This window comes from Neofelis nebulosa, chromosome 13 (genome assembly GCF_028018385.1).
Source record: "Neofelis nebulosa isolate mNeoNeb1 chromosome 13, mNeoNeb1.pri, whole genome shotgun sequence".
Taxonomy (NCBI): domain Eukaryota; kingdom Metazoa; phylum Chordata; class Mammalia; order Carnivora; family Felidae; genus Neofelis; species Neofelis nebulosa.
This window is the reverse complement of record NC_080794.1, coordinates 37,531,887-37,552,937: the sequence shown is the minus strand read 5'-3', so window position 1 is coordinate 37,552,937 and position 21,051 is coordinate 37,531,887. Positions and strand designations below refer to the sequence as shown.

Below are 21,051 nucleotides of genomic sequence, written 5' to 3'. Positions count from 1 at the left end.
GAGATGCTAAGATTCATTTGGAGATTCATTTCTCCAGTGACTTCTCCTGGTTATCTGTGGAGGCAATTAAGGATTTTTTTTTCCTTCACTCTCTGAGCCTCATCCTCCCACAAATACCAGGATCCCAGCTAGACAGGATAGACATTTCCACTTTTTCCCTTAGATCAAAATCATGACGTCTTGATTTCAAGAAGTATCAAGGAGAAACCGTAATTTCAAGCTGGCATACCAGTTTCATTTTTAAACAAAATCAATAGACCAAGGACCATAACGTTTAACTTGAACTGAGCAGGAGTGTGACTGCCTTCCTGGCCTTTGGACCAGAGAAGGACCCATAGACAAATTGCCTCAAGACAAAAGACAATACACACAGTTTGAGATCTATAAGAAGGGTAGGGAGTGATAACATGGAGGTTGGTTAGAATAGCACTCGGGCACAGTTTATAATCCCTTCTGAAACAACAAAGCCTTTCTTTTTTTTTTTTTAAGTTTACTTATTTTGAGTGTGGGTAGGGGCAGAGAGATTGGGAGAGAGAGAATCCCAAGCAGGCTCAGTGCTGTCAGCACAGAGCCTGATACCAGGCTCAATCCCACAAATCGTGAGATCGTGACCTGAGCTGAAACCAAGAGTCAGATGCTTAACTGCCTGAGCCACCCAGGTGCCCCAAAGCCTTTCTGAACTGAAACAATTCAGAGACCCAGCTCAGCTGCAGAGAGGAGGGAAGGAGAAAAATGAGGAAAATAAGGCCTAAAGAAGTCCTACTACACACACACACACACACACACACACACACACACACACACACACTCAGCCTGTCTTTCCAGAGGCTTACTGCCAACCAAGCCAAATTACTAGCTACACACTCAAAATTTAAATAAGATTTTGTCATTTATACATTTTGCAGGAAAGGAGAAGAGGGCTCATTAGCCAGCAGCTGGGCAATCACAGCCCAATTCCTTAACACAATGAAATTACAAGCCTTCTTTTACACAAGTGCCCTCTTCACAAAGTGAAATACTGGTGGTCAGCCAGAGAAGAGGGGCTCGTGGTACTCAGGAAATGGACGAGGAGACTTCATGATACTTAGCAGAAGAGGGGAAAATGGACGTTGCAGTCCTAGGTCAATAAACCCCACAAAAGCTATTTGAAAAGTGTCCTGGTATTTATCCATTAACATATGGTTAAGGACATGTCAATCTGTGGAGACCTTTTCTAAGTGTAGGGCCCTCTTATTAAGGAGGCGCTGATTTCTTCACCACCAGGATATTCTCTAACAGGCCAGCTGGCGGTCAGTCGCAAGCGTTTGCATTGGGAAGGGAACCGCGGAAGGGAAAGGAAAGCTGGATGTGAAGAAATTTCCAAGGAGTGAGCGTGTGTGGCCAAGGATGCCTTGCTTCGTATTACACTGAGAAAATACAACCTATTTGAAAAGAACTTCCTTATGTTCCCACTTCCAAATTTACCAGCTGGCCTGCAGTGTACCTGGCCACACTGTCTTCCTCCTGAAACATCAGTGAGTTGTCCATACAGCTATCTAAGGCCATCCCCTCGCTTGTGCCCCAGATCCCACCCCCACTGTCTACTCCTGTGTCTCCTCTCCTGCCTCACCAACATTTCCTGCCCAATTAAATAATTCCTATCACAGGGGCGCCTGGGTGGCTCAGTCGGTTAAGCGTCCGACTTCGGCTCAGGTCATGATCTCACGGTCTGTGGGTTCGAGCCCCGCGTCGGGCTCTGTGCTGACAGCTCAGAGCCTGGAGCCTGCTTCCAATTCTGTGTCTCCCTCTCTCTCTGACCCTCCCCCACTCACACTCTGTCTCTGTCTCTCTCAAAAATCAATCAATAAATAAAAACGTTAAAAGCCATCATGAACTTAACACACCCCAAATCACACATCTAATATCCCCTCTATCAAAATGCTTCTCTCAGTCTTCCCCCAGTTTCTCCAGTTTCAGTAAAGACAAGCTCTGTTCCACCACTGACCCTGGCCAAAACCCTGAAATCATTCACAACTCCTCTTCCTCAATCCCACATCACACATCCAATCCACCAGCAAAATCGTTTTGATTCGTGTCTTCACAATATATCTAGAATTTGACTACTTCTCACGGCCTCCACCATTACCCTTGTCCGAGTTACCATTAATTCTCACCTGGATTACAGTAGTAGCTTCTTACCAAATTCTGCTTAAAAGTCCAAGTAATAGAAGGACTGAGAAATGTCCAATGGAGTTGGCAATGTGGGTAACCTTGACAGGACTGCTTTCACTAGAAAGCCTGATAGAACCTCCAGTCTATAGTGTAATCCTACATGCTCCTTGTTCATTCTGTAATAACTCACCAAGGAAATTCCCATTTCAGAGCCTTTGCATGCTCTTCCTTCTGCCTGGACCATCCTTCCTTCCCTCCAGACGGTCATATCTGGAATACCTGCTCTTTCTCCTGAATTGAGGTTTCTGTTAAAATGCCAGCTTCTGAGAGATTTCAGATCAGCCTATTTAAAATAGCACCTCCCACTCTCTATTCCCTTTTATTTTCTTCATTGTATTTGGCACTCTCTGAATATTTCTGTCTCTCTCCTCCCCTACACACACTAGAATGTAAGTTCTATGAGGGCAGAGACTTTGTTTTGTTCTGCACTGTACACCCTGCCTGGCAAATGTCTGCTGAACGAATAAATGACCTTCGTCTCAAACTCACAGAATTACTACCAAGAAATGGAAGCATATTCGACTTCAAGACCTCCAAGTGTGACCCTCCGGGATCCAGGAATGTGGGCATGCAGCCTCTTGACCTCTCCTAGCCGTCCCCTTCTTAGAAGACATACGGTAGCACTTCCGCCCTCGCTCAAACCTCGCTCAAATCTCCGAAAGGGAGGGGCGGAGGGTTTGTGTCATCAGCCTGCGCCCGCCTGCCCCGCGACGTGCCGGCGGCTGGCGCAGCCCTCCGCTCGCCCGGCCTCCCCCTCCCTGGTTCCGCGCTCTGGTTCCGCCATGGAATCCAACAAGGATGAAGCCGAGCGCTGTATTAGCATCGCCCTCAAGGCCATCCAGAGCAACCAGCCCGACCGGGCACTCCGCTTCCTGGAGAAGGCGCAGCGGCTGTACCCGACGCCGCGAGTTCGCGGTGAGTGTGAGCTGCCGGAGAGACAGAGGGGACATTAGAACTGATGGGGGGAATACGGGAACGGACCGAGGGGAGCAGTTGGAGGAGGGGGAGGGGTGGCGAGGCGCGGCTACGCCTGCGCACTGAGACGCGCGGTGGCCGCTGGGAGGTGTAGTCTTTCGCTCCCACCCCTCTCCGGGACGCTGAACACCTGATGGCTGGGGCGGCCGCGACTTCAGCTTTCCGGGGGCTTGTGGAACCCTCTGAGATTTGGAGTTCCCGAGGATGAAAGGTGCTGGCGGGCGGGGGGAAAGGAACTTACCTGGAAGCGAAATCGAACTACTTTTCCCAAGGGGCCATTCGGTGGCCCAGGGCCGGTTGCCGGCCTGGGAAATATTATAGTTTAGGAAAATAAACATAACTCCTTTGACGGAGAGAATGCGTTCGAAGAGAGGGAAAGAAGACTGCCGACGTTCGGAAGGCCTGGAAAGGCGTCTCCGGGCGAGGGCCTGGGAACACTGTCCCGAAACCAGAGCCTGCCTTTTTCTCCCAGTCCACACCACCGCCTTGGACTGTCCGCCCTGAGAGCGGGCCCCCTCACTCCTGGAGCCTCTTCACCCGCCTGTGAGATTCGGGGCTTGTCGGAGACACTGGTCTTGCCACCCCGCCCACCCTGGCTCCCAAGAGTCCATCTGTGGCCGCCGAATGGACGGCTGGACAGCACAAGACTACTAAGTGTCCCCCGGCTGAGGCTTCCAAACCCGGGAGGGATTAGTGAAGTTGTCCCAACTACTCAGCATCTCACTCTACCCAGGAACCCTCTTTTTTTTTTTAAACCTAAGACTTCAAAGAAGTTTTTCTTAATACAACCTGGAGGAGGGGCGCCTGGGTGGCTTGGTTGGTTAAGCGTCCGGCTTCGGCTCAGGTCATGATCTCAGGGTCAGTGAGTTCGAGCCCTGCGTCGGGCTCTGTGCTGACAGCTCAGAGCCCGGAGCCTGTGTCAGATTCTGTGTCTCCCTCTCTCTCTGCTCCTCCCCTGTTCATGCTCTGTCTCTCTCTGTCTCAAAAATAAATAAAACGTTAAAAAAAAAAAAAAATACAAGCTGGAGGAGAGAAGGAGGTAGTCCATTAAAGATACGGTTTCGTGCCAGCAGTTACCACGCAGTAAACCGTCTGGCACATAACAGGTGCTCAGAATCAGAAGACCTGAGTTCTTATCCTGACTGCTACCATGTGATCTTTCTGAGCTTGGGTTTCCTTATCTGGAAAATCAGAAGCTTGGTGCAGACAATATGAATAACAATAATACCATAGGGCTTCTCTGTTTAGAAAGCTCTTTCGAGGGGCGCCTGTCTGACCCAGTCCGTAGAGCATGCGACTCTTGATCTGGGGGTTGTAAGTTCAAGCCCCCGTTGGGTGTGGAGATTACTTTAAAAAAATAAAATGTTCAGAGGCGCCTGGGTGGCTCAGTCGGTTAAGCAGGTTAAGCCTCCAATTTTGGCTGAGGTCATGATCTTACAGTTCATGGGTTCAAGCCTGCTTAGGGCTCTGTGCTGACAGCTCAGAGCCTGGAGCCTGCATCAGATTCTTTGTCACCCTCTCTCTCTGCCCCTCCTCTGCTTGCGCTCTCTCTGTCTCTTTCAAAAATAAATAAACAGTAAAAAAATTTTGTTATTAAAAAAATAAAATCCTTAAAAACAAAAAGAAAGAAAGCTCTTTCCAACGCATTTTCTCACTTCACCCTGCCCTATCAGGGAGGCGGAGCAAAGATCATTATCTTTGTTCTATAGATAAGGAAATCTCTCAGAGGCAAGGGACTTGCCCACGATTACACAGCTAGAAATTGGACAGTCCTGTGACTGTATAAATGTTTAATAGAGGAGTGAAATGAAAAAGCAGCAGCCAGCCTCGTAGCCTTCCTTGCCTGCATTTGGAATTGAGAAAGGGGAACACTGGCAGAAGAGGCCACCTGGAATGCTTGAATTTTCCTCCCTCCTGACTACAGGTTGATCTTTGGCCTGTTTGCCTTCTCTTGGAGAGAGTTTTAGTCTGTATTTGCCAGGACTCCTGAGGTCACCTGCTCAAGAAACTTCCTACTGAAATAAATCACACTGTGTAAGAGAGGTGCGTGGTGGTGGGGGCGCATGAGCTCTCAGAATCCTGTCCGACGCTGGATGCTTCTGGAGCCTCAGAACCAGGCAGCCAAGAAAGGATGGTAACAATATGGCCTGTGGAGATCTTCCTGTCAGCAGCTTCCTGGGCCAGTTCAGGGGCTTGGACGGATATCCTTCCTGGTGCTCAAGAAATGGAATTTGCTCAGGCAGAATCATCACCTGCTGCACAGTTGTCATATTCGCATTATTCTGGAGAGACTATGCCTCATACCTCTCTGTAAACTTCACCTTGCACCGTCCACAGCCCTGTATTCAGCTGACAAGGACCTGGGGTTAACTTAGGCCTGGAATGGAGAAATCTTGGTTAAAAAAATATTAGATAGCTGCCTACACATGCTGTTTGAGGTTTGAGTTCATTCCAGGCACTTGTTCAATGCAAAAGACTTTTTTTTTTTTAAGTTTATTTTATTTTTGAGAGCAAGTACATGCGAGTGGGGGAGGGGCGGGGGGAGGGGACGAATCCCAAGCGGGCTCCACAGGCTGTCAGCGCCCCAAGTGTCCAACTTTTGATTTCGGCTCAGGTCATGATCTCACAATTCATGGGTTCAAGCCCTGCATCAGGCTCAGTGCTGTCAGTGCAGAGCCTGCTTCGGTTCCTCTGTCTCCCTCTCTTTCTGCTCCCTCCATTGCTCTCTCTCTCTCTCTCAAAAATAAACATTAAAAAAAAAAAAAAAGAGTCAGACACTTAACCAACTAAGCCACCCAGACACTCTGCAACAGACATTTTTTGTTTTATTTGCAAAGTCTTCTGCTTGGTGCTAAGTGGTATGGCAGGACTGGTAAGACATCATCCTTCACCTCAAGGAGCCTACAGTGTAGTAAAGGAGACAAAGTTATAGAAAAAATAATACCGCGGTTAAAGAAAAATTAAGCACAGCGTTAGATGCCAAGGACTTAAGGATGGACAGGAAAGATCCAGTCCTCGCCCTCCATGAGTTCAGTCCGGTGACGTGGAGGGAAGTGCTGGGGTTGGATCCCTGAATGCGAAATTACAAGCAGTAGGGTGAGTGAGTGAGTCCTTACTAGGACTTAAGAATAATGGTAGATGACAGTGAGGGAAGGTGTCAGGGAGCAGGACAGAGGCAGCATTTAAACTGCACTTCGGAGGAAGGGAGGAGATTTGGAGAAGAACCTACTGGGGAAAAGACATGGAGGCTGGAGGCTGGGGGAGGACTGGGTGTAGCAAGACTTGGAGGCTGTGGAGGTGGTAATTTGAATAGAGAGGATTAAGGCTGGCAAGGAGGATGGGGTCAGGTTGTGGAAATCCTTTCCTGCCAGACCAGGGTATTCACTTTATTCTGTAGTTGGTGAAAAGACCACTGAAGATTCTGATAGCAGGAATAAGATAAGGGTACTGTTCTGAGAAGAGAACGACGAGAAGGGTTAATGAAAGGGAAGAGAGACCCAAGGCAGAAACCTATTGGGAGGGCATTCATCGCACTCTATTTCAGGAGCTCTGAGCACCTGAGGTAAGGCATCCCGGATGAGGATAGGGTCATCAGAGAGGAGGTACCGAGCCTTGTGTGAGAGACGTGTGCTGAGGAGAACTGGGGACACAGAATCCAAGCCTGTGTGGCCAGGGAGAAAGTAAGGTTGAGGATGGTGAGTGGGAAGAGCTGGGCAGGGGGCAGGATGCCGGTGGATGTTCCGGAGGAGCTGTCAGCTGGGAGCTCAGGAGAGAGCCCCAGGTTCCAGCTCAAAGTCTGGTATTGTCATTTTGATGGAGCTCACTGGAGTGCTGCCTGGCTAGGGTCACTGTGTGAAAGTGTGGAACGCGTAGCAGATGTTGCTGTAAGCACAGCCATGGGCCACATCTGGCCTCAGCCAGTGGGCAGAGACCAGGGAAGCAACAGAGTGAGATGGAGAACAAGGGGAGGAGGCAATCCCAGGAGCGGGCAGCCTCCAGGTGGCCCTGGAGTGGTGTGGCAGGGAGGTGGTGAGCAACACTGTCAGGCCTTGTGGGGAAAGGGCGAGTCGAGAAATGAGAGGGGAAGGATCGAGAGCATGGGTGGAAAGTTGGTCTTAGAGAAGTGAAAGAACAGACAGAGGGAAGGGTAGGGTGAAAGGAGGTCCCAAGCAACCTTAAAGGGTGGAGGGGCCTCACAGTGAAAAGGCCATGAAGGGATTTCAAACTCGTGCTGCAGGAGGTGGGCCCAAGGGCTGGACACTTGTACTGTGGAACAGTAGCTGGGCCCTAAGCCTAGAGGTCCTAGGGCAGGGCTAGTGGGACCAGTCTCTTTCTGGGAGCCCACTTGGCATCGCCTTTGCCTGAGGCTTAGCAACGCTGGTGGAAAGTACCATGTTTTTCAGGGAGCCAGTGAGAACATCCTCAGTTTCCCCAGCACACAAAGAGAGGGTTGGCTTGGATGGTCTCGCAGCTTAGGCTGCCTAAGGGTCTAGGAAATGACTGACTGTGGGTCCAGGCGAAATCAGGAAGGCCAAGCCGCTAAGGCCAGCATGTGGGGCAGGGAAGGATTGGTTGCTTTCACGGTGTTAGGGTGAGAGACGGTCTGGTACTGGCGAGGTCCAGGGTGGGGTTGTCCGTTCGGGTCAGTCGGCCTTCATGAGCCCTGCTGTGCGCTCAACCCTTCCATTCACCGAATTTCACTGAATCTTATTTATGCCTCAAAGCAACCCTACGAGGGCAGGGATCAGGCCTTCACTGACGACTCGATGACATGGTAAGTAGCAAAGGAACCGGACTGTCCAGCTCCACTCCCAGGCCATTGCCCTCTGCTGGCCTCTCTTTCCCGAACCACATTGAGCACTACAGGAACAGAGAGAGGGCCTGGGAATAAAAGGAACAGTAACAGATAACAATATTTACTGAGTGTTGTGCTAAGTCTCTTATATGCATTTGCTCATTTACTCTTGCAGCTCTCGTGAGGGAGAGACAGTTTTACGTGAAGAAGCTAAATCAGCTTGTCCAAGATGACCCTGGTAGCAGGTGTCAGAGCCACAGCTTTGCCCCTCCAGTCTGGGTTGGAGGAGTGACCACTGCTGCTGGCTTTGGCCATAGAAATGCTCTCACCTCTGCCTCAGCTGCCACTTCTCCCACCGCAGCTCTGGTTTCTTCCTCCAAGTTCCAGGCTTTTTAGATGTCTGCCAGCTTGACGGCGAGGGGCAGAGTCAGGATTGGAACCCAGCTTTGTCTGTCTAACTCCGGAGCTGCGTTAAGCTGCTGTGTCGTACTCTTTTGTGACATTTGCCTGTCAGCCCCTGTGCCATGAGGGATGTAACAGTGAGTCAGAATGAGGCAGTCACATCCCACAGGTCTGGCAGATGGGGTGTCCAGGCCATGAGAGAGACCTACTTGTCAGCAACCAACAATCTTGAATTGCCAACTCAAGCAGAAACCTTCTTTGTGACCCAGAGCACATCCATTCCCCTTTGGGCTCTCTTCTGCAGTGTAAAGAAATTAGAGTGGCTGACTCCATGTAACTGCCCTGAAAAGTTTCCAGAATCTTCCCTGAGAAATACTAGAGTGAGTCCATCTCCTGGTTAATGCTCTTGTGTATCTATAGCAATTGAATGGTTGGTCATATTCTCCTTAGGGTATATCAGCACAGCCTGGACCACTGGGGCTTCCAGAGAAACTGATATAAACAAATTCTTTTTTTTTTTTAAGTTTATTTATTTATTTTTGAGAGAGAAAGGCATGCAGAAAGAGAGGGAGGCCGAGAATCCCAAGCAGGCTCCGCACTGTCAATGCAGAGCCTGATGTGGTGCCCGAACTCGTAAACCGTGAGATCATGACCTGAGCCGAGATCAAGAGTTGGATGCTTAACCGACTGAGCCCCCCAGGAGCCCCTGAAATAAGTTCTTTAAACACCCTCCAAATCCAGCAAACTAGCTCGCCTTCTTCCCCATCTTCATCAGCATCTCTTCGTCTTTTGCTTTTTCTTCCTTTGCCATTCGCTTGGTATGGACCTGGCATCTGGGACAGCCTGAAATCTCATGGTTACGGTTGGGTCCAAAGCCTGCCAGGTGCTGAGACTTAGCCTTCCTAAGCCCTGGAGCTCCCTGCCCGCCCCCCCCGCCCCCCAAGCTTGGGTCGCCTCCCTGGCCAGGCATCAGCCTGTGTCATAAATCAGCAGCTACTCAGTTTTGAATTTTTACTCTGTCAGTTTCTGTGCCAGGTGCTTACAAATGGTATTTTATCCTTGTTACACCCATTATCCTCATATCCCTTAGGAAACAGGTTCAAACAGATTTTATAGATCGGCCAGGACCATACTGCTAGGAATGACTGAGCTGAGATTTGAACACAGTTCTTTCTGAATTTAACTTCTCTTTATTTGGAAGGACTGTGCTGGAGAGGGCTCCCCATGCCAGCCTCATGCGGTCCAGGATAGCATAGTTAAGAACATGGTTCTGGGAGCTGGACATCCAGGCGTTTTAAGTGCTGACTGCCCAGCTTGTGCAGCCACGGGCCAATGGATCAAACACACAGCTCCTTCTTTAACTTTTCTTTTTTAATGATTATTTATTTTGGACAGAGAGAGAGCGAGCACACGCGTGCGTAGGGGAGGGGCAAAGAGAGAGGAAACACAGAATCCGAAGCAGGCTCTGGGCTCTGTACTGTCAGCACAGAGCCTGATGCGGGTCTGGAACCCACAAACCGTGAGATCACGACCTGAGACAGCTCCTTCTTTATCGTGGGGATGGTGGTAATAAGACCTACTTCTGAGGCCATTGTCAAGATTAAATGAACTAGTAGAGGCAGAGCCTGGGCCTGCCTAACACATAGTGAGCACTCATTACGGTTACTCTTCTCAGTGCGTACCCTTGGGGTTTGCTACAGGAGTCCTTCACATCCCTCCTGCGAGGCAAGCTTGACTGTCAGCTCCTGACCCAGTGAGATCCTGTGAGTTTGCTGCACCTAAGACAGCAGTGGCTCAGGGCACAGTGGTCCACTTGAGTCCCAGTGTTCTGCTCCCAGCAAGCCCTGCCCCAGGCCCCTCGTGTGAGACCCAGGTGCATTGCGTTAGGGGGTGTCTAACACCCAGCACAGTGCCTTGAGCCCAGCAGGCTCCTGGCGTGTTTGAAAGAAGCTGGGGACCAGCCGAGGCCACTGCTGTCCTTCCTCAGCACAGTGTCCTGGGTCTCTGCAGAGGTCCAGGTGCCTGGCTTCCCAGGGCACTGCACCCCAGGCATGACTGGGGTTTCCAGAACTGATTTCGTGCCTGGAATCGATGGCTGCAGGGATTTGGCTCTTTGTCACTGAGTCAGCAGGAACCACAGACTTGGGTTGGAGACCCTGGGACCCTATCTGAGGATGATAGCTAATGCCCTGCAAAGACTCTGAACATTGCGGTATGACGTTTGACATGGCCAGCCACTTGAAAAGTGTAAGGAATAGCAAGTAGCAGAGGAGAGGTCTTCATCCGGAGTCTCGTGCCGTCCCTGGCCCTGGAGCACATTCATTGCCCCCCTCCCCCTTCACAGCTAAGTGAAGGTCTCCAGAAGGCCTTTCCCCCCAGTCCCAGCAGAAACAGATGGTCCTGCCAAGTGTGGTCCCCACTGACATAGGCGGAGTACTTGCCTCTCTCTGCACTCAGCAGGGTCTGTGGAACATACCACTTTGGGATTTTTTGAAGCCTGAAGGGCTAATGGTTTGTTTTTATGGGGAGTTTTAAAATAACCCATACCCAGGGGTGCCTGGCTGGAGCAGTCGGTAGAGCATGCGACTCTTGTGGGGTTGTAAGTTTGAGCCCCACGTTGGGTATAGAGATTAATTAAAATAAAATCTTAAAAACAAACAAAAAAAAGATTTAAAATAACCCATACCCTGACAACTCATGAGAGCAGGCGGCTGTCCCACTAGCCCTCCCCCACCCCCTGCACCCCGCCCAGGCCCAAGCTGGGGAGGGAGCTACTGGCTTTGCTGGGAGAAGAAGCAGGTGGGATGTGGGCGGCCCTGGCCTCTCCCAGGACCAGGCAGGCCCTCAGCCACGGCATGTGGCTTTGCTGCAACAAGAGCCCTGAATGGTTTGTTTGCCTTGCACAGCCCTGATCGAGTCCCTCAACCAGAAACCACAGTCTACCAGTGACCATCCCCAACCCACAGACACCACCCACAGGAGAGCAGGTGGGGCCGAAGCCCCCGCGGCCAACGGAGAAGCTGGAGGAGGAGAGGGCACCAAAGGCTACACTGCGGAGCAAGTAGCAGCAGTGAAAAGGTAGAGGGGCCGGAGCCCAGTGCCACTGGCAAGTTTTCAGATCTAGAGAAGGCTTCCTGCAGCGTGGCCCCCGCCTCACATCTGCCCGTGGTCTGGATGGGCCCTGGGAGGGTCCTGAGGATGGAGGAGGTCCAGCTGGGCGGGCCCACCGGCCCTGGGATACAGCGTGGGAATCAGGGCTCTGCTGTCCCCTCCCGCCAAGTCAGCCCACAGCAGAGGCTGGAAATGCTGACTCTGCCGCTGGCCAGGCGAGCCTGGCCTCTTTACATAGCTCTGTTGATCAGACAGAGATGGGGCGTGGGCTCCCCTTCCAGCTTCTCCCCCACCCCTAACAAAGACCCTTTCAGACCAGGGCCTGTGTGGCATAGAATGGAGACAGGAGACGGTTATCCCTCCAGGGCTTGGGCAGGCCCCACACACACATTGACAGTCCTTCTGAGGTGGCCTCCGGTGAAGGTGCTGTTAGTGAAGGGAAATGGTTCCTGGCCTGAAAGACTGCAGCTGCCCGCCTCTTAAATCCTAAGTGTATTCCAGGTGTTTCCACTGGGCCCTACCTAGCTCCCCATTCCAGGTGGAGCTTACTGAGGCCCCCTTGCCCCCAAGGGACCTAGAGGAACTGACGGCCGAGCCCTACTGTGCGCCCATACTGCTCTCCCCCACCTCACCTCACGGCCCTGGGCCCTCTCTACCCCCTCCCCCAGGGTCAAGCAGTGTAAGGATTACTATGAGATCCTGGGGGTGAGCAGAGGGGCCTCCGATGAGGACCTGAAGAAGGCCTACCGCAAGCTGGCCCTCAAGTTCCACCCAGACAAGAACCACGCACCCGGCGCCACTGAAGCTTTCAAAGGTAAGCTAGCCTTGGTTTCCTGGTGCTTGGTGTTTTTCATCTCCTGTCCTTGGGAAGGAGTCAGTGGCCTTGGACCCACGTGCCCTGGGCTCAGGACCTGCTTCCTGGGAAGAAAGTCCTAGTAGCCACCTCTAGCATAGAGCCTCAGAGCTCAGGTAGCCTCCCCTTCCTCTTCGTTCCCCAGGGCTTACAGGAGGGGAGCTGAGGCAAGAGAGGACCGACCAGTGGCTTTTCCAAGGTCCCAGAGCAGTTGAGGGTCAGAAGCAGGCCTCCTGACTCACCTGTATGCACGTCCCCATCTTGGGATATTGCTACCGGTTTCCCTGTGCTGAGGGGCAAGGAAGCCTCAGGTCAGTGGGCTTGGGGCCCGGTGGCCTCCCCATCACCAGCAGCCACAGCCAGCCCTGCAGTGCACACACACTTACACATAACACACACTCACAGTGTGTGCCTACAAGGCAGTGACCGCAGCCAAGTAGGAAGCCAGCCCGTGGCAGAGCACACCCCTAAGACCTGGTGTGCTGTTTCCTAGGCCCCACCCCAGGTGCTGCATTCCAGGTGCTTGGGGTTGGTCCTGCTGCGTGTGGGTGTGGGGTACTGTGCAGGCGTCACCCCACTGCTGCCTGTCAGCCTGCCCCCGAGGGAGACGGTGAAGAGAAGCAGGGAGGCAGGGCAGCTGTGGTGAACGTTGCTCCAGCCCTGACTCCTGCCTGCAGCCCAGCAGGCACCAAGACACCAGATCTGGCCCTGGGACCTTCTCACCATGGCAGGAGGAGGGGGCTTCTCCTTCCTCCAAGGGTGGCAGGTTTTGAAGCAGATGCAGCCGCTTTGACCCACTCCCTTGAGAGAGTGAGCCGCTTGAGAAGGAGCAAGAGACTCGGGAGGGCCCGGAGCAGGGTCCTTTGAGGCACAAGTTTCCCACCTGGGGAGCTTTTCCTGGGGAGGCCTTGGGGCCACGCCGAGGAACAGCAGCTGGGACCTGGACCCCGGGGAAGAGGGCTCACCAGGCCACACTACCAACGGTGAAGTTTTGACTAGAACCTGGGGATCTGGCCCTTCCTGACAGTTGCTGTAGGAGTAAATAAGATAATGCCCAGAAAGGGCCTGAGGCAGAGAAAAAGCTCAACCACTGTCATGAGGTGGAGCACGAGGAGCCTGAGGGTTCATCTTCCGCCAGGCCCAGACCACCCAGATCCACTTAGAGGTATTCCTGCCTGCCCCCGTCCCGACACGGGCCCAAGAGCCAAACTCCCCTCTGGCCCCAAGGACTCCTTCCTAAGGCACCACTTGAGTACCTGAAAGAAGGGAGCTATTGGCTGCCAGGGGCACCTCCACCTCCATGCCCACCGTCTCCAAGCCTGACTTCTGGCTCCTTTCTAGCTATCGGCACAGCATATGCGGTACTTAGTAACCCAGAGAAAAGGAAACAGTATGACCAGTTCGGTGATGACAAGAACCAGGCAGCGCGGCATGGCCACGGGCACGGGGACTTCCACCGCGGCTTTGAGGCCGATATCTCCCCCGAAGACCTCTTCAACATGTTCTTTGGCGGTGGCTTTCCGTCTAGTAAGTACCCCACCCCACCCCACCCCCTGCAGCCAGGTCTCCCTGGGGGTGATGGTGGGAGACTGGAAGACAGCCTCTCCCTTTTCCTGCAGCCCCACCCCCTGACTCAGTCCCTCTGACCTCCAGGTAACGTCCATGTCTACAGCAACGGCCGCATGCGCTATACCTACCAGCAAAGGCAGGACCGCAGGGAGAACCAGGGTGACGTGAGTGAGGAAGGCACCGGGAGAGCAGGGGGAGGGTGCCAAGCCCCACCCAGGGTGTGAGGCCTGAAGGGGGAGTGACATCCCCAGCTGTCTGTCCTCCGAGGGGCAGTGCCCCCACGGTTCTCAGCTAAGGAGCCATCTTGGTTCCCCCTTGCCATTCTACTGAGCGACACTAGAGGGAGCCACACTCCACGGTGCTGCCCAGAAGGAGTGGGGATTTGATGGCTTCTGTCAGGAAATGTAATGCAGAAACTTCTCCACCTACAGACAGGTTTGAGTGTGGTTGGCCTTTGTGCAGTCCATTTGTTCATAAGGCCAAAGTGACATTTTCCAAGCAATGGGAAGTGAAACTTCACGAGAGAATTGTAAAGGATGACAAAGGTTGTTGAATCTTCTTCTTTTCGGCACTCTTAAAAAATGTATACAAAAGCTATAGCAAGACAATGCTTCAAAAACATTTTGAATGCCACGGGTTAAAGAACAGCTAGTGGACTAAAATTAAAATACTGCAGACAATTCCACAGCCTTTAAAATTATGGCAGACAGAGGGGTTCCCTATTGCTCTTAGGTTTTTATCTATTCATTTTTTAAACTTAGTGTGTTTGTATTTAACATACGGAAGAGTTTTTTAAATTAGAATCTATCACACAGTGAACAAATTTGTTCGTATTTACAATTTTTTAACTGGCAGTTTTTCAATCGGTAATATAGTTATATGGTGCAAAATCCAAAAAAATATATGTATATAGTGAAAATTTCCCTCCAGCCCTGCCTACGGTTCTCATGGAGGAAGCCTCTTTCGCTCAGTTTTTTGGTGTTCTCAGATAAGTAAATACATCCAGGCACCCTTTTCCTGTATTTAACACCAGTTGCTACTTTGTATTCCTCTGGGGAAACCGGCAGGTGGAGGAGCTTCTGTGTTTGGGGGGCCCGTGGGAGGGAAGCAGAGAGGAGTGTCGCGGCAGTTCGCAGCAGCTTCCTCCTGCCGCCCAGGCTCCTTTGTGCCAGGGAAGCTGGCGGTGATTGCAGCCTATGCCACACTCCCACCAGGTCCAGCTGAGTGACCGTTGGTTCTTTCCTCCAGGGCGGGCTGGGGGTGTTTGTTCAGCTGATGCCCATCCTCGTCCTGATCCTCGTGTCGGCGCTCAGCCAGCTCATGGTCTCCAGTCCCCCATACAGCCTGAGCCCAAGGCCGTGAGTACCCACCGCTAGGGATGGGGTGGTAGGCAGACAGGGACTTCGGATCCTCAACCCGCATCGGGCGCCTTCCTTCCTATCCTGTGGGGTCGGTGATCACGATGCGGAACTCTGGCTTAGAATCAAGGAAATACACTTGCCCTGTTGAGATTAGGTTCTTGATCTTTTTAGTGTCCAAGTCCCCTAAGAAAATGCAATGAGAACTGCAGATCTCTTCCCTCAAACACTGCACATATACACAACTTTGCATATGATTTCACAGGCTTCATGACACTTCCTCCCATCTTATCTGCTGACCTTGAGATAAGAACCTGTGCTCTTAAGTTGTGGGTGGTGGGCCTTGGGCCCGTGGAAAGAACAGGGGTTCTAGAATCAGAACAAAGGTGGATTTGAATCCCAGCTACTTTATTAACTAAGCAGCTGTGTGACCCTAGACAAGTTACATGACTTCTCTGAGCTTTGGTGTCCTCACCTGTGCAATGCGAATAACATCTATGTGCTTGTGGAAATGAAATGAGTCACAGACACTTAAAATGCCAGGTTTGGGGCACCTGGCTGGCTCAGTCGGTGGAGCATGAGACTCTTGATCTCAGAGTCTTGAGTTTGAACCCCATGTGAGGTATAGAGATTACTTTAAAATAAATAAGCAAAAGGTTTGTTTTTTTGTTTCTTTGTTTTTTTATGCCAGGCTCGATAGAAACGTTCAACAGTATTTGTTCAATGAATTTATGGTCTCAGCTGCCAGTAGTGAACTTGGGCAAGTTATTTGGCCTTTTAAGGCATCAGCTCCCCTCATTTATTTCCAGCATCTGGCACCACATCTGATACATAGTTACATAGTGGGTGCTCAGCTTCTATTGGTGGGAACCCTCTGTTCCCCCAAAGTGGCCTGGCCCTGTTTCGGAGCCTGGCAGCCTTCCTCTCGGCCACCAGGGGGCAGAGTCGGGTGGCTGGACCCACACCAGGCAACATAGGCTCTCCGTGGCCTGTCGCCAGCCCTTCGCTCTGCAGCTGGAGAGGCAGCAGAGGGCAGGTAGGGGCTGTTCGCCACCCCCCGCACCCGAACTGCCTCCTGTCTGCTGCGTGTCAAGACTCTGCCTACAGAGCCTGCGGGTGGAGCTGGAAGATAGGACCAAAAGCTGGAAGGACAGAGGTCCTTGGAGTCCTTGTGTCTTGTTGTTCCTAAGCCTCTTAACCCCAGATTGGGAGTTCCTGGGTAGGCAGGCAAGTCCTGGGCAACAATGAGCTTAGGGGAGGAATGTGGAAATGGAGGCACTGGGACCCCGACTCACACCCCTAATCAGAGGCAGAGCCCAGGCTCCCCTGCTGCACTGACCGGGGCCTCAAAAGGGGCTCCTCCCACAGGCCCCAGGTCAGCAGTGTGGTAAGCAGAGAGCCTGAGGAAGGGCTGGCCGTAGTCTGGACCACTTAGACAGGAGGGACACCCTGCCTTTCTTTCAGACCCTCATTTTGGGTGCTGTGCGAGTTCCTCTCCAGTTTTGGAGGGAAGCCAGCCCTGTGGCCTGTGCGGTACCTCCTGTTGGGGGACCCTGTCATCCTTAGAGCTGCCGTGGGGCTGGGGACCTGGGCCCACTTTGTGCCTGATGTATTTCCGGCCAGGTCGGTGGGCCACGTCCACAGGCGAGTCACTGACCACCTGAACGTCGTCTACTACGTGGCAGACACCTTCTCCAAGGAGTACACAGGCTCCAGCCTCAAAACAGTTGAACGGAATGTGGAAGACGACTATATCGCCAACCTCCGAAACAACTGCTGGAAGGAGAAGCAGCAGAGTGAGTGCGTGTGTGTTGCGGGGACAGAGCTTGAGCGCGGGGAAGGAGAAAGCCCTGCTCACGAGAGATTTGTGGACCCAGCGCCTGGCACTGCCTCGCACCAGCCACCTCCCAGCCAAAAATGGGACCCCACCCTGTTTCCTTGGGGCCGGGAGCCAGGGGCCACCTGGAGATTTCCTCCAGGTTCCCGTAAGTCACTTCCGTCAGCCTGAGTGTGGCTGCCAGAGGTAAGTGTGTTGAGATGGATTGGAGCACGTGTCCTGGCCACCTAGTGACTGGCCATCCAGCTGTATCTGTGGGACCCTAGGGAGGCCTAACCAGAATGACAGGTTCTTTCCTTGGCTGATCTCACCTAAGTCTGCAGAAAGGGGCCTCTGTTCTCTCCCAAGTTGGGACCATAGTCTGCTCTCCAGGGCCTTTCCTAAAGGGAGGCCAGCTCTGCGCCAGCTCTGGGGCCTGTAACAGTCTTCCTGTTACAGGCTAGGCAAGGCAAGTGCTAGGCTAGGCAAGTGCTCCAGTGACCCTTGGGGGATACCAGGTGTGCCCTAAATTCTGCCCCATTGCTTTGCAGAGGAAGGCTTGCTGTACCGGGCCCGCTACTTCGGTGACACAGATATGTACCACAAAGCACAGAAGATGGGCACCCCAAGCTGTAACCGACTGTCAGAGGTGCAGGCCTCCCTGCATGGATAGTCCTGGGCCAGCCACGCCACCGAGGTCCAAGTATGAGCCAGGGCCTCCTCTGCCCTGCAACTCCTGGCAGCTTTGGCCCTGGTCATAAGGCAGAGGAGGGTGGGAGGGAGAGAGGAAAATAGCCTGTTGATTATGGCACAGACTCCTTTTCCCCAGCCTGACCTCCAGCCTGCAGAGCTGGGGCAGCTCTAGGGTGTGCTCAGAAACCAAGGTCTCGTTCGGGCTCCAGTGCTAACTGTCTACTGCCCCCTCCCAATTCCCTGGCTCTGGGAGCGTGGGGTGCCGGAGAATCAGGCAGAAGGGGGACCTCAAGGCCATGGCTAAGGGCCACCCCTGCCTCCCTGGTCTGAGCAAGCCACCAAAGTCACCATGGCCCTTTCCCTACGGCCAATAGACTATTGTCTATGCTCTGGTATTTAGGCCACCAAGTATTACTGGTCCCAAGATAGCCCCCTCCACACACAGTCTCCACCTGACGGCAAGAAGAAACACGTGAGAGCCAGTGGGCCAAGATCCCATCCTCTTCCTCTGCCCTTCCAGGCAGGAGGAAATGGAACAAGATGGATGGGCAGCCCCACAGTAGGCCAGGGAGGGAGCCTACAGGCTGGGAGCGGGAGAGGCCCGTTGCCCTGACCACTGGCCCTCTGGTGGAATCAGGCACTCTCTCACGTACCAATGCACCTGGCAGCCTGGAAGCCACAGGCATCCGGCCTGCCCAGGCACCTCACCTGTGGTCTGAGGAAGAGAACAGAAGGTCATGAGTTTACAGTTGAACGCAGAGCCTTTAGCACAGAAAGCTGGGGGGGGGCGGGGGATGCAAGTTGCTGGTAGCAGACTCCAGTCCTCCTTTACCCCTACATGTGGGTAGTGAGCTCCGCTTCCAGCATTTGCCAGAGGGGACACACTGGACCCAGCCCAGAAGAATGTAGGCAGAGCCAGTAAAGGTTCTCTTCTGGGTTGGTTACCTGCCCATCCATCCTCTGCCTGTGTCCCCTTCGGCAGGGGTCCAGCTGTGCTTGGAGGCCATCTGCTACGCCTCTGCGAGAGTGACAGAGTGCAGGAGGGAGACAGGTTGGGGCTGAGGTGGGCAGGACAGCAGCCAGGAGGTCGGCTTGTTTGTGCGGGCTGAGCTAGAGGCTCCAGGCCGCGGACTGCCAGGCTAACTGTTACCACTCTCCTCCCCAGACCATGAAATCCCTGGAGAATTTTTGGTGACATGCACTGAGCCAAGGTGATGGACTGTATATTTAAGGAAAGACATAAAAAGAAAAAAAATTAAAGTGGAATTGGAGGCCGAACACCGCACACAACTGCCCTCTCTCTCACCCAGTAAATGCTGAAAGGCCTTAGGACAGGAAAACCTGCCACGGGGCTGCTTCCCTCCCTCCCAGGGCTGGCCGAGGCTCCACTTGGGCTGCTCCTAGGATACGGAAACCATGGCAACGAAAGTAGAATGTAAAACTTGCAGCAAATGTCTGTGGAAAGGGCTGGGGGAGGGGGCGCCCAACTGCCTTCCTCCCCCTCCCAGGAGCCACCACCAGTCACCTCTCCGTGGAAGCCAGTCAGAGGCGTTGGCCAAGGATAGGAGGAGGAGGAACAAGAACTCTCCATAGAATGTAATTTACAGAGCGTGCATATGTGTGTGTGTGTGTGTGTATATATATCTATATCTATATATATCTATTTATATGTAAATAGCATATATAAAGATATAGATATATATAGTCTACTTTTTAAACTATGCAGGAATTTGATTAAGTTGTTTAGCTGATTTCTTCCCTGTTTTAGAAAATGAGGCGTGTTTGGGGAAAGCAGCCTGTTCCTTCAGCGGCTGGACATTATGCCACGGCTGACAGTGTAAGGAAAGTCGGGTCGTAGCTTTTAATGTTCCCCTCAAACCGAGCCTGCTTTTGGTGGCAGCAGTAATCATGATAGTGTAAGTCTGTAGAGAACTTGGAGGTTGCCAGCTTTATGGTGAAGCTGGAGGGGAGCAGGCTTCCAGGGGAGAAAGTGCCCCTAGGGCCAGGTACCATGTCAGTACTGAGCCATGGTGAGGCCCCTGGCAGCCTGCCGGTGGGAGGCCGCCCTCCTCAAGCTTTGGCCAGCTCAGGTGGGCTCTTAGTCCTGGAGCCCAGGAGCTCTCTGTCCCTCTGCCACAGAAAACAGGGTTAGAGAGGGGGACCGGGTTTTGCCTAGCCACCTGCCCCCCTCTTAGTCCCAAAGTGGGTTTTGCCTTATAGATGCCACAGGCCACGGCTCCGTTGTTGCCACTGGCTTTTCCCAAGTTATGCACCAAGGACTCCAGAAGGTTCTTCCTCCGAGAGTCAGCCAGGTGGTGCCCAAGACCCTGGGGCAGCAGCCGAATCCTGAAGAAAGTCCGGGCCTGTGGGCACCTCTGTCTCCGCCCTCCATGGACATGATGCCACCCGGCCTTCTGTTGCACTTTGGACAAAGGCTGTGCCTGAACCAGAAGGGTTTTCTTATACTCACCTTGATGTGAGGATTTTTCTCAAAACAGCAGTTGCTGCCAGGGGAAGGGAGGGAGGTTTTATTCCCACAGTTTATACTGGGCCTTTTGGAATTACTCTTTTTCCCGACTTTTCCTCTGGCAGTGGGTGTGTCATTGAGCCTGCCACCTTCCAAAGCCTTACTTCCCCAAGTTGCCAGCCAGGAGGTGATAACCATGCTCTCAGAGTTTCTCTTGGCTCTTTTCTTTTTTATTTTAAGTCCCACCCCCCACCCTCCCCAGCCCCAACCAATGAACAAAGATTCTTGCTGGGAAAGGAAGCTTGGTAAAGAAATGTCAGATCTGGTTTTTGAACAAGATCCTGCCCTGTGATGCAGCAGCCACCCCGGCCCAGAGAGATGATAAGAAGTGGACGTGGGCAAGAGTACCCCCCCCCCCCCCGCCGCGGTGGCCCTGGTGCTCTGCCCCCACCACCCCTACCGTCTGATCTTGGTAGATGTCCCTAGGTGGGCTGACCCATGTGCAATAAGAACATAGATCCTAAAGGATCCCTTGAGAAGCTGTATTTCTTGAATTAGAATTCTAAAATTGTACATCTATAAATATATGTTTATTATGTGATTGGCCTTGGTGGGTCTGCGTTGAACAAGGGGGCTGAGGTGATGGGCCACAAACACCTGTTGCTACGGACACTGCCCAGCTCATACCACCTAGGAGTCTTTGGTGATGGTCCCGAATGTCCTCCTCACCCCTTGCCCCAGCCGACAGCCACTAAGGTCACAAGTGTTGTTCCAAGGCTGATTCCATCCAGGCAAAAGGTA

General features: G+C 52.7%; 1 protein-coding gene across 4 annotated transcripts; it reads left to right on the top strand.

Annotated features, from left to right (window-relative positions):
- The first annotated feature begins 2,901 nt into the window (after positions 1–2,901).
- DNAJB12 (DnaJ heat shock protein family (Hsp40) member B12) lies at positions 2,902–20,851 on the top strand. Of its 4 annotated transcripts, XR_009252309.1 has the most exons (10): positions 2,902–3,126; positions 11,290–11,461; positions 12,163–12,308; positions 13,689–13,874; positions 14,001–14,080; positions 15,165–15,274; positions 16,898–17,070; positions 17,642–17,739; positions 18,949–19,379; positions 20,004–20,851. XR_009252309.1 is itself a non-coding variant. In XM_058696649.1 (9 exons), exons 1-9 carry the CDS (start codon positions 2,994–2,996, stop codon positions 18,976–18,978), a joined length of 1,128 nt encoding a protein of 375 aa, XP_058552632.1. In that variant the 5' UTR covers positions 2,902–2,993; the 3' UTR covers positions 18,979–20,851. The 4 variants fall into 4 exon arrangements, 3 of the variants coding, with proteins under 3 accessions (XP_058552632.1, XP_058552635.1, XP_058552634.1); XM_058696649.1 differs by having other exon boundaries at positions 18,949–20,851; XM_058696652.1 differs by having other exon boundaries at positions 17,642–17,787; positions 18,949–20,851.
- The last annotated feature ends 200 nt before the right edge of the window (positions 20,852–21,051 follow it).